The following is a 17,224-nucleotide window of genomic DNA, read 5'->3' as shown; positions in this document are numbered from 1 at the left end:
GGGAATCGCTGGGTTAGACTGATATCACTGGCTGTTTGCCGGAGACCTGGCATCGCTAATGGTTAGTCAGTTGAAAGGGCCTCTGCCTGAATTCTCTCCTTATTACTCTCCTCAAGTTTAAGCATGCCTCTGATTGGTTAGACCAGCGTTACCCAACCTTTTTCGACCGAACGCCCCTTTGCAAAATCTTTTTGTGCCCAAAAACCTTGCAGTTTAAGAACATACCTATAGCCCACAGATATTTCTATCAAACTTTAAAAAGCAGGGAAATTGGGCAGCTATAGTGAATGCACCAGGGGAGCAGGAGACCTGACCTCCTCTCTGAGATATTGTACTGCCCTACAAATTTGTCAAAATGCAAACACAATTTGGGTTGGTCTTTCACAGTCCAATCCACTTGCTGTGTAGCAAGAGTTATAGTGTATAGAAAATAAGAGAACACAGAAAAGGGTTCCCGAGTGACACAAAACTTTGTGGGGGCCCTGAGCTGACTTGGGGTGCTTCGTTGACCTTGTGGTTTGACTCAGGAAGGGGTAAAATCAACCTAATTTGCCTGGGTATTTGGCCTCACCACAGAGCAGCTGCATACCCCTCCTTTTCAGACTGACCTTACAAAGCAGTTTACTTAAAATCATTACAGAAAAAAGCATTGCTTGTTAAAAAAAATCAGAAAAGACAACTGTTTGTTCTGAAGAAGCTGTTTCTGCTTCTTCTTTGCTCTCTCCAGAGCTTTCTGGAAGTCCCTGTGGTGATCGTGTTATGTAGGTATGTGTGTAGTCTGCATGTACATATGTCGGCTATTTGTGAATCACCTACAACTGCTCTGCTGTAGAAAACATTAAAATAACACCAGCCCACCAGGCCTGGAAAGTGACAAACACTGTGAGGGTAACTCTACTGGCAGGGTTGAGGTTTTAAAATCCAGCTACCTGGCTGGTGCCTGTAAAAATAGCTTTTAGGACTGGTCAAAGCCAGTTTAGAACTGAATTGGCTGAATTGGTTTCAAATAGCTAAAATGATGAAACTGAGGTTGTACTTTGGACACATAATGAGAAGACATGATTCACTAAAAAAGACAATAATGCTGGGAAAAACAGAAGGGAGTTGAAAAAGAGGAAGACCAAACAAGAGATGGATTGACTGCATAAAGGAAGCCACAGACCTGAACTTACAAGATCTGAACAGGGTGGTTTATAACAGATGCTATTGGAGGTTGCTGATTCATAGGGTCGGGCACGTAACAACAACAAGCCAAACTGAGGCATCTATCAAATAAGAGTCAAACAGTTCCAGGTTTGACTCTTCTTTTATTTAATAGATGCCTCGGTTTGACTACTTGAACAGCACCTGATGATTACACCAGGAGATGGATTGTTGTATATAATGTCAAAATACCTGGCAAGCCACCACACTTTGTGCATGACAAAAAAACCCACAAATATATGGGGAGGAGCTTCCCTAAACCATCCTCTGAGCCTTCCTTTTGCTTATAGGCTTTATCTAATTTGTCTTACAATGAGTAAGAGAGATATAAACTCCAAAACATGTGTGTGTGTGAGAGAGGGGGGGGGGGTATTTCTACCAATTCAGTAAAAGATATTTCTGATTCTGCTCTTCTCCCTCTGTATCTCTCAGGAATGGAAGAGTTTTCCAATCTGTCCCAGGAAAACTGGTAGAATGTATTATTAAAGATAAAATGACCAAGCATGTAGAAGAGTAAGCCTTGCTGAAGGAGAACCAGCATGGCTTCTGCAAGGGTAAGTCCCGTCTCACTAATCTATTAGAGTACTCTGAGAGTGTCAACAAGTATATAGATAAGAGGTGATCCAGTGGATATAGTGTACTTGGACTTTAAAAAAGCTTTCAACAAGCTATCTCACCAAAGTAAGCTTAGCAGTCATGGAATAAGAGAAGTCCTCCTGTGGATTGGGAACTGGCTAGGAAAACAGAAAGCAGAGAGTAGGAATAAATGAGCTGTTTTCCCAATGGAGGGATGTAGAAAGTGGAGTCCCCCAAGGATCGGTATTGGGACCTAGTAGAGCTGGAAGGGTCCTATGAGGCCATCAAGTCCAACCCCCTCCTCAATGCAGGAAACCCAATCAAACTTGTTCATAAATGATCTAGAGTTAGAAGGTGGCCAAATTTGCTGATGATACTAAATTGTTCAGGGTTGTTAAAACAAAAAGGGATTGCAAAGAGCTCCAGAAGGACTCCTCCAAACTGAGTGAATGGATGGTAAACTGGCATATGCAATTCAGAGTAAGCAAGTGTAAAGTTAGACATATTAGAGCAAAAAATCTTAATGTCACATATATGCTCATGGGGTCTGAATTGGCAGTGACTAATTGTGAATGAGAACTTGGGGTCGTGGCGTATAGCTCAATGAAGATGTCGATCCAGTGTGTGGCAGCTGTGAAAAAGGCAAATTCCATGCTCGGGATCATTAGGAAAGGTACTGAAAATAAAACTGCCGATACCATAATGCCATTGTATAAATCTATGGTGCAGCTGCATTTGGAGTACTGTGTATAGTTCTGCATGCCTCACCTCAAAACGGATATTGTGGAGCTCAAAAAGGTTCAGGAAAGGGCAATGAAAATGGCCAAAGGGATGGAGCAACTTCCCTTTGAGGAAAGGTTGCAGCATTTGAGGCTCTTTAATTTAGAGAAATGGCGAGTAAGAGGTGACCTGACAGAAGTGTAGAAAATTATGTATGGTATAAAGAAAGTGGACAGAGAAAAGTTTTTCTCCATCTCTCGTAACACTAGAACTTGTGGACATCCAATGAAGCTGAATGTTGAAAGATCCAGGACAGACAAAAGAAAATACTTCTTCATATAGTGCATAGTTAAAATATGGAATTTGCTCCCACAAGAGAAAATGATGGCCACCAACTTGGATGGCTTTAAAAGAGGATTAGACAAATTTATGGAACATAATGCTATCAGTGGCTACCAGCCATGATTCCTATGCTCTGCCTCCATAGGCGAAGGCAGTATGCTTCCAAATACCAGTTGCTGGAAACTGCAGGAGGGGAGAGTGCTCTTGCACGTAGGTCCTGCTTGCAGGCTTCCCAAGGGAGGTGGTGGGCTCTCCAACACTGGAGGCCTTCAAGAGGCAGCTGGACAGCCACCTGTCAGGGTGCTTTAAGTTAGATTCCTGCATTGAACAGGAGGTTGGACTCGATGGCCTTATAGGCCCTTTCCAACTCTACAGTTCTATGGTTCTAAGGGCATCTGGTTGGCCACTGTAAGAACAGGATGCTGGACTAGATGGGCCACTGACCTGATCCAACAGGCTCTTCTTATGTTCTTATGGGTGAATCTGTCAATTTTGGTTTCTCTTATTTTCTCATTGTTCTAATCTTAAATTTGATTCTCAACATTTCCACAACAGTTTGTGATTTAGTTATTTATTTATTGGAAAATGGTCCTCATGAAAATTCACCAGCATTTTAGTGAGAATTTCTGCTGATATACACATTACTGTATGCATTATCCCCTTATATACACATTTTTGCAAAGCAATTTTCCCTAATGTAAAGTGCTTTTGATTATTATTTTCACTAATATATGCATTTATATACACACTTCACATTACTAGTATATACATTTCTGTACACATTCCTGGACTGCAGAGCTGCACTGTAAAATTCCTAAAAGTGCAAATTTTGAAGGATACCTGTGTTTGAGTTCTCATATTGTTCTAGAACAGCTTTTCCCAACCAGTGTGCCTCCAGATGTTGTTGGACCGCAACTCCCATCAGCCCCAGCCAGCATTGCCAATGGCTGAGGCTGATGGGAGTTGTGGTCCAACATCTGGAGGCACACCGCTTGGGAAAGGCTGTTCTAGAAAGTGCAGATTTGGTAATTTCACCTTTAAAAGCAAACTGAATTGCATTTCTCCACTATGCGTAGTCTCAATCCACTACTTCTCGCCATGTGTCTGCAGCCATATTTGCAATCAGTAATTCAGATATATTGCTTATAATGGTAACTGAATTGCTGGCTTGTTTCCTGTTGGGTGGGGAGAAAGGTACAATATTTCAGTGCGGGTGTAACACTCACAGTCATAAGTGCACAAAACGATGATGCATTACCAGCATTTCATTTTATTTTAATTCAGGTAAGTGCCATTTTCTTGATCTTTCAGGTCTAACCCAAATCATTACCTCTATCTCTGATGTTCAGGTGCGAGTACTGATGCTCACCTAGCCAAAACAGCACCACCCAGGCAGAAGAAGGAGGTATCAGTTGGCTCGGTGCAACCCTGAAGTTTGCAGAAGTACAAAAAAATCTGGTAAAAAAAACCTCTAAAGAGGATGGGACCTCAACCACAGCCAGATGGTGACTGAATGCAGTCATGAAATGCTGGTTGATTGTTCAGGAGGAAATGGAAAACTGGGTGGGAGGGGGAACGGGATGGAGTATCCTGGAGGAGGGCATGGCTGGGACACTAAACACGAGCACTGCAACATTTTCTTGCAGATCCCTCTTATACTAAATAATGCAAAATAATGAACAGAATTCAGAATCAATATTTCATAATAGCATTGACTATGCAATAACTACATTGTGATTGATTCCTGTTCTATTGGAGTCTTTGAAACTATTTTGTTAAAAAAAATTTAAAAAAAAAAATAGTACTGGAGCAGTGTAGCATACATGAACAGAAGAACAGAAGAGCCTGATGGATCAGTTGAATGGCCTATGTAGTCAACCATCTTGTTCTCACAGTGGCCAGCCAGATGCCTACAAGAAGACTACAAGCAGGACCTTAAAATGTTAGGGGTGTGTGTGTCTGCATTTTTGTAGACTTCCAGAGAAACAGACTTCCCCTTTCTTAGCGCCAGCCCTAATCTACCATTGGCAGCTTAACAAGGGTACTGATTAAGTCACGGGGTCTCCCTAACTGCTGCCCCTCCTAGTCTTATGCAAGTAACAGAGTGGTAAAATTGATTAGGCGGAGTCTAAGTGGCATCTCCTCTTCTAGGATTAACACCTTAACATGGTGAGGGGGTTTGAGAGTGTCAAAGAAGCTGAGAGCCATCAAGAGTCTAGACCAAGAGGTTAGAGGGGCACCCACGGATGGTCAAAGCTGAGACACCAGACTAAGATGAAGAAGAAAGCACAAAAGCAGGACGACAGCTGAACGTCAAGAACACTAAAATAATGACAACAGAAGATGTATGTAACTCATAATAAACCTAATTTGTAATTATAAAAATATTATAATTTTGGTGAATCAGAATCAGTGTCCATTATACATGTGGGAATTATGAAAAGGATAGATCTGTAGTGTGACCTGGCTAATTATGAGCTTCAATGGGATCAGCAATAGCAGTCCCCGAAAACTAAACACTAACTCAAGCCGTATGACTCTAATATGACTTCTAATTCTAAGCACAGAGGACAAGCAATATACATAACTGCAGTGAATGATCAGGAAACCAACTATATTTTAGTATCCTAGGAATATCTTCCCCTATAGGATATACAGCCTAACGTGGTGAAGGAGTCTGAGAGTGTTGAAGAAGCTGAGAGCAATGCCATCAGGAGTGTAGACCAAGAGGCTAGACTCCTAGCAGGGGCACCCAAGGCAGAATGGTCAAAGCTGAGACACCAGACTAAGATGCATCCAAATTCAGAGGAAGGCAATGGTAAACCACCTCTGAATATCTCTTACCACGAAAACCCTATGAACTGAGTATCCAAAATGGAACACAAGATAGTGCTGGAAGATGAGACTCCCAGGTCAGAAGGCACTCACCAAGCTACTGGGGAAGAACAAGGGACAAGCATGAGTAGCACTGTAACTAATGATGCAACCGGGTCAAACCTGAAAGGAAGCCTGGAGACTGACGCGCACAGATGCGAAAGGAGAGTCTGTAGTTGTACGACATACACAATAGGAACATGGAATGTGAGAAGCATGGACCAGGGAAAGTTAGAAATTGTCAAGCAAGAAATGGAACGCATCAACATTACAATACTTGCTGTGAGTGAATTAAAATGGACGGGAATGGGACATTTCCAATCAGGCAACTGCAAAATATTTTATGCAGGAAATGAGAAATTAAGAAGAAATGGGGTTGCTTTAATAGCAAGAAGTGATATAGCAAAAGCAATTAGGAGCTATAACACAAGGTTTGAGCAAGTAATATCAATGAGATTAAATGGGAAACCTATTAACATAACCATCATCCAAGTCTATGCTCCAACAGCAAATGCAGACGAAGAGGAATTGGAGAGATTTTATGCAAAAGTACAGGAAGAAATTGATCACACACCAAAACAAGATGTGCTGATAATCATGGGGGACTGGAATGCAAAAGTAGGGAACACAGAAGAACTAGAAATAGTGGGGAAATGGGGCTTAGGAAATAGAAATGAAGCAGGAGAAAAACTTATTGAATTCTGTGAAGCCAATAATTTGTTTCTTGCAAATACATTTTTTGAACAACCGAAAAGATGATTGTACACGTGGACATCACCAAAAGGTCAATATAGGAATCAAATTGATGATATAATTGGTAGCAGAAGATGGAGAAGTTCCATACTTTCTGTGAAAACAAGATCAGGAGCAGACTGTGGTACAGATAATGAACTGATAATATTGAAAATCAGAGTAAAGCTAAAGAAGACCAACAAAGCAATCATAATGCCAAAATACAATTTAAATAACTTCCCAGAAGAATTTAAAGATCAAATAAGGAACATATTTGATGCTTTAAACTTAGTTGACTGAGAACCAGAAGAATGGAGTCAGAGACATGATGAAGGAAGAATGCAAAAAGACAATACCTCTAGTTAAAAAAAGAGAAAGACCTCAATGGATGACTGATGAAACTCTTAAAATGTTTAAAGAAAGAAGGAAAGCAAAAGCAAAAGGAGACAGAAACATGGTCAGAACCCTAAATGCAATAATACAGTGACTAGTACGTAGGGACAAAGAGAACTATTCCTATAGTTATTGTATAGAAATAGAAGAGGACAACAAAAAGGGTAGAACAAGAGTTCTATTCCAAAAGATTAGAGAAATTAAAGGGAAATTTAAACCAAGAGTTGGGATGTTGAATAAGCAACAGGGGAACACACTGACTGATCAAGATGAAATAAAAGGGAAATGGAAGCAATACACTGAAGAACTATAGATAAGAGATGCAAGGATGACAGATTCATTCACAGAGGAACCGAATGATGAAGAACCAGACACTTTAGAATGTGAGGTGAAAGCTATTCTTAAAATATTTGGAAGAAACAAATCACCAGGAACAGACAGCATACCAATAGAGTTGCTACAAGTTACTGAGACTGAATCTATTCAAATTTTGAGAAAAAATTGTCAACAAATATGGAAAACTAAACAATGGCCCACAGACTGGAAGTGTTCAATACATATTCCAATTCCAAAGAAAGGGGATTGCAGGGAATGCAGTAATTATCAAACTATTGTCTTATTATCCCATGCAAGTAAAGTAATGCACAAGATTCTGCAAGAAAGGCTCTTACCATACATGGAGTGAGAAATTCCAGGTGTCCAAGCTGGATTTAGAAAAGGAAGAGTTACCAAAGATCATATCGCAACCATACATTGAATAATCAATGCATTTCAGATGAAAATAACCCTGTGCTTTTTAGATTATAGCAAAGCTTTTGACTGTGTAGATCACAAAAAACTATGGAATGCTTTAAAAGAAACGGGGGTGCCACTGCATCTGATTGTCCTGATGCGCAACCTATGCTCTGGACAAGAGGCTACTGTAAGGACAGAATATGGAGAAACCGACTGGTTCCCCATTGGAAAGGGTGTGAGATGGGGGTGTATTTTATCACCCTATTTGTTTAAACTATATGCAGGATATATCATACGGAAACTGGGATCGGACCAAGATGAAGGAGGTGTGAAAAGTGGAGGGAGAAATATCAATGATTTAAAATATGCAAACAATACCATATTAGTAGCAGAAACCAGCAATGATTTGAAATGAATGCTGTTGAAAGTTGAAGAGGAAAGCACAAAAGCAGGACTACAGGTGAACATCAAGAAGACTAAAGTAATGACGACAGAAGATTTGTGTAACTTTAAAGTTGACAATGAGGACATTGAACTTGTCAGGGATTATCAATATCTTGCACAGTCATTTACCAAAATGGAGACAATAGTCCAGAAATCAGAAGAAGGCTAGGACTGAGGAGGGCAGCTATGAAAGAACTAGAAAGGGTCCTGAAATGCAAAGATGTATCACTGAACACTAAAGTCAGGATCATTCAGACCATGGTATTCCTGATCTCTATGTATGGATGTGAAAGTTGGACAGTAAAAAAGTGGATAAGAGAAAAATCAATTCATCTGAAATGTGTTGTTGGAAGAGAGCTTTGCGGATACCATGGACCATGAAAAAGACAAATATTTGGGTGTTAGAACAATTTAAACCAGAACTATCAGTAGAAGCTAAAATGATGAAACTGAGGTTATCATACTTTAGACACATAATGAGAAGACACAATTCACTAGAAAAGACAATAATGTTGGGGAAAACAGAAGGGAGTAGAAAAAGAGGAAGGCCAGACAAGAGATGGCTTGATTCCATAAAGGAAGTCACAGACCTGAACTTACAAGATCTGAACAGGATTTTTACAGGATGGTTTATATCCTGCTCTTCCCCCCAGAAGGAGCCCAGTTATCAAAGGAGCACAACAGAAGCTGATACTTAACTTGGAGACAGTCCAGTAGTACCTGGGCTCTGCTTTGGGCTCCTACTGGGAGGAAGGGTGGCATATAAATCTAATAAACAAACAAAACAAAACAGGATAATGCTGCTGCTACTGCTAGTTTAGCCATTATGATTTGTAGCTTGAGACAGTGATGGTAAATGGGGCTGAACTGGATTCAGAGGTGTTTGTGTCCTCAGCTTTTCAGAATGGCACTGCAAACTTAGAGACATGTGGATTTCAAAGGATGGTTTTGGTTCATGTATTGCTTGGGAAGTGTGAATTAAGTAGGTTCCAGTGGTGGCTGGTGGCTCCATGTCAGTGGGGCAATGGAATCTGCTTTGGGGTTTAGTCTGAACTTTCAAGGAGCTGTTTAAGGTGCAAACACATAGATTTAGAATGGGTTTGGGCTATTCAGGTAATTGCTTTGGTTGTTGCCCATTCCCTTCTTAATGCCTTTCTTTTAACAAATACATATTATTTTTTAAAATCTGGAGTGAGCCAAGTGTTGCATTCCTATTTGAACTATTGCTATCAAATTTAAGTGAAATGTGAAACAGACAGAGGGAAAAAACAACAGCCTCCTCTAAATTCCATCCCACACATCCTCTTGGTGACTGTTTAAATATGACACCTTCATATTTAAGCAAACACTTCAGAGATAAAAATACTTTTATTGGGTTCCTTTTAGTTGTGCTGAACAGCTTAAACAGGGTAGGGGGGAGAGAAGAATTCAGCACATTGTTTAGAAACACAGAGCAAGAATTGACTTTGCCCAAACAGTAATTTAGACAAGCAAGAGGTGGTGCTTTTGTCCGGCTTATACTCCATAGGAGGCAGTGGGCATTCATTGGTCTATAGATTATGATGAAGAAGTAAGGGCAATTGCTTAGATTAGGGGTTCCCAAACCATGGTATGTGGACCACCACCGATCTGCAAGCTTCATTCACGTGGTCTGCAGTGTGTCTGCATTTTTGTGGTTGAAGACAGGAGACGGCACATCCATTGCATTACAAATTCATACTGATTTTCAGTTGTATTTTTATTACGTCTTTTATTTCTTACATTGACTTTTATTAGAATTAGAAGTTGAATTGAAATTTGAATTAGAAATAAAAGAAGCAATACAGAGACAATTGAAATCATGCAGGATCTAGCACAGGACATTACAACTGCCACAACAGGAAGAAAAAATCATTGTGTGGTCTGCTGAGATCTCAGCAATTTTCAAGAAGTTTGGGCAGGGGGAGAGTTTTGGAACCACTAGCTTAGATGACGGGTTTTCAGATTGTTTAGGGGAAGGCTATAGCTCAGAAGTAGAGCATCTCCTTTGCATTCAGAAGGCCCCAAGTTCAATCCCAAAAGGCATCTCCAGGGAGGGCTGGGAGAGGCTCCTGCCTGAAATCCTGGAGGGCCACTGACAGTCAGTGCAGACAGTACTGAGATAGAGGGACCAATGGCCCGATTTAGTATAAGGCGCCTTCCTGTGTCCCCGCACCAGTAAGCCCCGGGAGACGTAAATGAGATCTAGAGAACTGGGGTGCTTCCAGAGGGGCAGCTTCTAGGAAAAATACAGTAAATCATTGCTCTTCCACTGTAAGTGATAAGTGGAACTGCAATCAACTTTCCACAGCATTAGAGATATTGCTGCTTCTTATGCATTATGCTCGGCCAGACAATGCATTTTTTATTTTTGGTTTTAATATTGCTTCCTTGACTTTTTTTTTTGCTTGAGGCATGTGTCTGTCCAGAGCCACAAGTCTCTGATTTTATCTTTCCCCATTAGCAATATTCAATAGCTGAATATGCTGTGCTGTGTTAAGCTGTGAGCAAAGAGCCAATGAGGAGCCTCAGTGTTGTGTCACTCCCTTTGCCTAGCTGGCTGTCCTGTTTAGACCTTGAAGCAAGCTGATGGCATTGCTTTTCATCTACAGCCTTGCACACCCATCTGATCTTTCCAACCACAGAAGAGAATGTTACATTATGTGCCATGCAATCCTAGGCAGGTTTACTTGGAAATAAATCCCCTTGTGTTCACTGTAGCAAACTGTGTTTAGGAAGCAGCCTTAATGGTGTCTGAACAAACATTGGTGCTTAGCATTACTTTTGATGTCAGGTCAAGCCCAAGACAGAGGACCCTGTCCTTATGGCTTCATTTGCCTGACTCTATGGCACCGCTGTCTTATTACAGAGGGAAGATTGGAAACAATGGCTAGAAATCACACGGAAGGAGATTTAGGCTCAACACTTCCAAGAGCAAGGGTGGGAAACCCATGGTGGCCAGTATTTTAGTGGCAAATTCAGAAATGCAGGGTCCTTTCAAAATAGTCATAGCCATGCCTCCTTCTAAGGTTATACAACCTTCTAAGAATATAGAATCATCGAGCCAGGCTTGAACACTGCTTTAGAAGACTCTTCTCAGTGGCTAACACCCTTCCTTTCATGCTGATTGGTTCATAAGATGCTGAAGACATAGGGACCCTGCTGGGATCTGGCTCCCAAAAAATTAAGGGGACTAAGACCCCCCAAGACCCTGGATGACTACACCCCTGATGGTGGTCCTCCAGATGTTGTTGGGCCCCAACTCCCAGCAACCCCAGCAATTGTGTCTAATGCTCAGGGATTATGGGAGCTGTAGTCCAACAGCATTTAAGGACCACAGCTTCCCCAGTCCTGTCCTAAAGTAAGAGCTCTTTGAGAGCAGGACAGACTGCTTGGGGCAGTGATTAGCTCTCAAGCAGAGGTGACCAACCGTTATAAGCATGTAAGAAGAGCCCCGCTGGATCAGGCCAAAGGCCCATCTAGCCCAGCACTCTGTTCTCACAGTGGCCAGCCAGACGCCCATGGGAAGCCTATAACCAGGACCTGAATGCAACAGCCCTCCTGGGCTGATATTCGGAATTGTAGGCATACCGCCTCCTGCAGTGGAGGTAGATCACAGCCACCATGCCCAGTTGGCACTGATAGCCTTATCCTCCATGAAATATTAGGGATTTTTGAAATGTTAAGCCATGTGTAAATGCTTACAAATAAAATAAAATTTGTCTCATTTGTCACTTTGGAACTCATTGTCTATTGACATCAGGCTTGCTGTCTTCTCGTTGGGGCCTGCTGAAAACATTTTCGTTTCGGCAAGCCTAGCCAGGCATAGCACTATTGATTATAATTATCTTTGGAGGGTTTTCAGTACCTGTTCTGGAAGGTAGTTTTGGGATCATGGTAAAGTGTTGGGGTATAAACCGCTTGGAGGCTTCATTACAGTCAAGCGGCAGGCACATGTGGTGAAATAATAAATAAATAACACTCTTTTTCAAGCCGTGCCAGGGATGGCAGAGTTGCATCCCGCACTGCAGGCCCTTCCTTGACCAAGGGGGTTGGAACCGATGACCTCCAAGGTCTCTTCATTCTCACGGGACTGAGATCTGGCACGGGAAACCCTGGCTTTTCCGGCCGCTCTCCGGAGCGCCTTAAGCCTTCTTGTGAGTTGAGTGACCCGGACCCTGCTCAGAAGAACAAAGTCTCCCTTTTCCTGGCCGGGTTCCCTTAGGACCAAAGGCTCGCTGTTGCTTTGAAACGCGGGTGGGGAAGGCTGCGAGCGGCAAGAATCAAAGGCTTGCCTTGCGCAGCGGCTCCGGCGCGCCGGCTTGGAGAATTTTCTGGCAGTACAATTCGAATTAGCATGTGCGTGCGCCATCATCGAGTGGGTGTGGCGGAGCGCGGCGTGTAAACTCTGGAGGTAAGCGACGGCTGGCGGGGAGGAAAACAGTCCGGGATTCGAGGGTCCAAGTGGAGGTCGAGGAGGCTGCCGCTGCCGGCTGAGACGAGAGAACCGCAGCCGGTGCCTCCGTGAGCGCGCGTGCCATTTTTTTTTTTTTTTTGCTGGTCTTCTACCAGCAAGCATGGCTTCTTCGCAAGGCAAGCTCGAGCTGAAATTCGCGGACTGGATGGCAACTTTGCCCAAGAGCATCCATAACGTGCCCCTGTCGAACCTGGCGATCCCAGGTAGGAGACTGGGATCCCGACGCGCGAGGGAGGGACTGGGAGAACGGTTGGCTTTTGTGGGGGGTTGGCTTGGAAATCGTGCTCCCCAGACGCCCGGCTGCAATGCCGGTGAGCCCTTGAGCATCCCGCATCCGTGGAAAGGTGACATTGCTAGATTATCTCGCTTTCTCGCTCTTCGCTTCACCTGCAGGGAGAGGGTGGCTTTTCTTACGGCGAATGCCTTGTGCGTGCGATGGGGGACTAGGGAGCATCACTTCTGTGCCCCCTTTTATGTGCGCGCGTGTGCGCCCATCTATGTGCATATTGCATAGGCATCTGTGTACATGTTTTCCAGAGGGGTGGCCGCGCCGCAGCAAGAAAACAACACAGAGCCTTGTAGCCCCTTAAAGGCAAACGCCAACGCCAATCCTGTATGTGTTTACTCGGGAGTTAGTGGCCAACGGGACTTGTTCCCCTAGGCAGTGCCGTTAGGGTCGTTGCAGCCTTCCTGAAGCACAACCTTTCGTGGACTAGAGATCGTTACAGCCGAAAGGAAGTGGATCCGAGTCCAGGAAAGCTGGTGCTGTCATCAAAGTGGCTAGCCTTTGTGGTGCCACGAGCCACCTGATAAAGTGTTGCTGCAACAACAAACGACCCCTCTGGAAATTCAAAGGCGTGTGCTTGGACAATATGTACAATTCTCGCCCTCTCCAGCTGCCTCCGTGGCCAGGAGATCCGTGTTTGACTCGCCAGGGATGGCTTATGTTTTTGGATCATTCCCCCACCCACTGAGTCGTCCAGGGTTCTTAATGTTCTCCTCCGGACTCTGAACATGAAGCCCTCGTTCAGAGAGGAAGGAAAGGAGGGAGGAAAGTTCAGACTAATGAAGTCTCTCTGTTCCCTCCCTCCACTTTCAATATTCTGCTGGACCTGTTTGATCTGCTGATGGAAAGCTCAATGACACCTTGAGGTGTGACCCGCGGACAGTGATCTGTGTGCAGTGAACCTGTCTGGCTTGGTTCACACATGCACGTCTCTCTCTTGATTAGTTGTATTTGATTACTGTGCTGTGAGGAGTGACAAGCAGCCAAGGGTCAGCTTAGACATTTGGTATCTCTAACCTGTTAGTATTAGAATTGGATATGCATACATATTACTACTGTTTTGCTGCATTTATAGCCCATCTTTTCTCCAAGGAGCTCAAGTTTCTTCCCCCTCTATTTTCACAACAACCCTGTGAGGTAGGCTAAGCTGAGAGATGGTGACCGGCCCGAAGTCAGCCAAGATTCGTGGCTGAGTGGGGATTTGAACTCTGATCTTCCCAGTTTTGATCCAGCACTCTAACTACTACATCTTGCTGGCATTCATGCCTGATCCCCTCTCTGGACATGATTGGGATAATTCTCATATTTAAACCACCAAATGGCCATCGTCATGTCCAGTGGCCCTGAGCTTGTGAGCTGTGTAAGTGGGAAAGCATTGCACCTTTCGGGTGATGTGAGATGAAATCAAAGTTCAGCCTGGGTGTCTGTTTGCATCGGTAATGTTGTGTCCATCTGTACGTTTCTTGATGCTGCAGTGATAGGCTGAGGGATGTGCATGTATGAACTGGTCCTTGTAGATGGGAGAGTGTGTGTATGCATGTGAACAACAGACAGAGAGTAAGGGAGAACAGACAAGTCATACCAAAGGGCTACCATCCATGCACCAAGATGCTGGCATAGAGTAGGGAGGTGAACGTTTGTAGGGGTTGGTGTGCCTGACTTTGCCTAGTTGATAGCCTTACTCTGTAATGGGGTTTGGTGAACCTCTGGTGCTTCCAGATGCCGTTGGATTCCCAACTCCCATCAGCCCCAGCCAGCATGGCTAATGGTCAGAGATAATGGGAGTTAAGAGTCCAACAACATCTGGAGTGCCACAGGTTCCCCATCCTTGTTCTACAAAGTGAAAAACTCATCCGTTATTCAAAGTTTGCCCAAGAACCATCGACACCGTGCAACTTGTCAAAATGACCTCCCTGATTCCTCTAACACAGAGTCAATATGATGTAATGGGTAGCATAGCATTGTTGGGATAGAAATGGAGAACAATGGAGGGTCCAATTCTTTCTCAGCCATGTGTCTCATTTGGGTGTGGAGGTCTTGAGCTGGTTGTTCTCTCAGTCTTGATGTACCTCACAGGGTTGTTCTGCGGATCAATAGTATAAATCTCTTATGTGCATGGAGGACACAACCATCGGCAATATTGTAGAATGTACGAGGGATTTCTCCCCAAAAAAACAGGTTCAGAAAAAATGCCTTTGATACACTTTGATACAGAATCAAAGTATGTATTGGGATTATTAATCTTAATTATTAAGCCTTCTTTAGTGTCGTTGTGAATACCTGGAAGTTTTTAACATAGGAGACAAAGTAAATGAGCATTCTGGCCAATGTCGATTTTATATTTGCATTGCTAACCAAGAAGCAAGAAATGTGCTATGCAATCTACACATGTCTACTCAGAAGTAAGTCCTACTGAGTCCTATGGAACTCATTCCTTGATAAATATGTAGTGCCATTAAACTCAGGGGGGCTTACTTCTGAGTAGGGATGTATTTAATTGCACAGTAAACCTCATTTGTGAAAACGCTTTGTGGGGAATGTGCACATTGCTCGACCAAAATGCCAAATGCATGACAGCTCCTGTAGTATAAGGAGTGGAAGGAGAGTTGGCGAAGGCACTGGTATGTGTCTGGGGGAAAAAGGGACACCATTTTGCTCTGGATGACCTCGAACAAAGGACATGACCTTAAAATATGGAATGCTTTGCGGAAGAAAAGATGCCTGCTAATTTTGGGATGTCAGTGAAGCTGCAATTCAGTGTTAATATTTGTCTACCTCTGAACTACTAGTGCAGCCTTTGCCAACCTGGTGCCCTTCAGATGTTCTGGACTGCTGCTCTCATTGGCTGATGGGAGTTGTAGCCCATTATCTCTGGAGGGCATCACGTTGGTGAAAGCTGCACCAGTGTTTAGGGTGTCAGCATGAGGCAGAACAAAGGTAAAATCAGGTGACATCTTTGGGGAAAAATATATTCTAATATGTTCTTTCAGTAATTGCCTGATTTGAAAAGAACTTGCCTGAAATAACATTTTGGAGGGGGGGAGGGAGAGAGAGAGAGTCCTTTGTATTCCGCAGTACAAATGAATGGATTCTCTGCTAATTGAAATCTAATATATGCTAATTGAAATCTAATGCATGCAAATAGGTTAATTACTCTGACATAGAAAGTGGATGGCTTGCTGATTGGAGATGTGTTTATCTGGCTAGTTAAATTTAAAAACAAAAACACACAATTATTGCTCTCTTTACAACCCCCCCCCCATCAAGCTGGGTTTTTCAAGTACCTTGAGCACTGAACACATCAGCCATGGGAAGTGGGTTGGAATGGGTGAGGTTAAATAAGCTTTTAGGTATAGTGAGCAATTTAAAGACAGAAGCCAGTACAGTAGTGCAGGGCCAATTTTATGGAACAGCTCGAACTGCACTTGCAATTAACAAACAATGGCTATCTGCAGGTGGATGGCATTTAATCCCACCCTCCAAAAGCCCCAAGATGTGTCATAGCTCAGTGATAGAGCACATGCGTTGCATGCAAAAGGTCCCAGATTCAATGTGCAGCATCTTTAGATAGGGCTGGGAAAGTCTCCTGCTTGAAAGCCTGGAGAGCCTCTGCCAGTCAATACTGTGCAGGATGAACCAATGGTCTAAGTATAAAGCAACTGCCTATGTTATTCTTAAGGAAATGTGCTGTACTGTAGGACTGATCTACTTTCAGAAACAAGTGCTTTGCAGTTAAATGCGTGTCTGATTTGGTATTGATATGGGTGAGCCTGGGAATCAAATGCTTTTGCCTGTAATCAGACAAGTACTGTTGGCCTTTTTGACAGATTTTCTCAACTTCTCCTGTCACTGATTGACTGCTGGCTCTGTAAATTTGGGGGGCTTTGGGTAGGCAACCTTATTGTCACAAGAAGAGCCCTACTGGATCAGGCCAAAAGCCCATCTAGTTCAGCACTCTGTTCTTACAAAGGTCAACCAGATGTCCAAGCGAAGCCCAGAGGCAGAACCTGAGTGCATCAACACTTGCCCCACATATTCAACTGGTATTCAGAAACATATTGCCTCCGCCAGTGGAGGTAGAACATAGCCATCATGGTTAGTAGCCACTGATAACCTTATCCTCCATGTAATTGTCTAATTCTATTTTAAAGTCATCTATGCTGGTGGCCATCATGGCCTCTAGTGGGAGGGAATTCCATAGCTTAATTATACGCTGTGTGAAGTTCTTTCTTTTGTTCCAAATCTTCCAACATTCAGCTTCATTGGATGTCCCAGTATTATGAGAAAGGGTGAAAAACGTCTCCCTATCCACTTTCTTCACATCATGCACAATTTTATACACCTCTAATACATCCCCTGTGACTCTTCTTTTCTCTAAACCAAAAAGCCCAAAATGTTATAACCTTTCCTCATAAGGAAGTCGT

General features: G+C 43.2%; 1 protein-coding gene across 1 annotated transcript in view; it reads left to right on the top strand.

The window, feature by feature from the left end:
- The first annotated feature begins 12,549 nt into the window (after positions 1 to 12,549).
- PLCXD3 (phosphatidylinositol specific phospholipase C X domain containing 3) overlaps positions 12,550 to 17,224 on the top strand; it is a 94,642-nt gene continuing 89,967 nt past the window's right edge. The window contains exon 1 of the mRNA XM_061607441.1: positions 12,550 to 12,717. Within this exon, the coding sequence (XP_061463425.1) occupies positions 12,615 to 12,717 (103 nt within the window). The 5' untranslated portion in view covers positions 12,550 to 12,614. The remainder of the gene's footprint in view (positions 12,718 to 17,224) is intronic.

This window comes from Rhineura floridana, chromosome 1 (assembly GCF_030035675.1).
Source record: "Rhineura floridana isolate rRhiFlo1 chromosome 1, rRhiFlo1.hap2, whole genome shotgun sequence".
NCBI lineage: Eukaryota > Metazoa > Chordata > Lepidosauria > Squamata > Rhineuridae > Rhineura > Rhineura floridana.
This window is presented reverse-complemented; position numbering and strand designations above follow the sequence as displayed.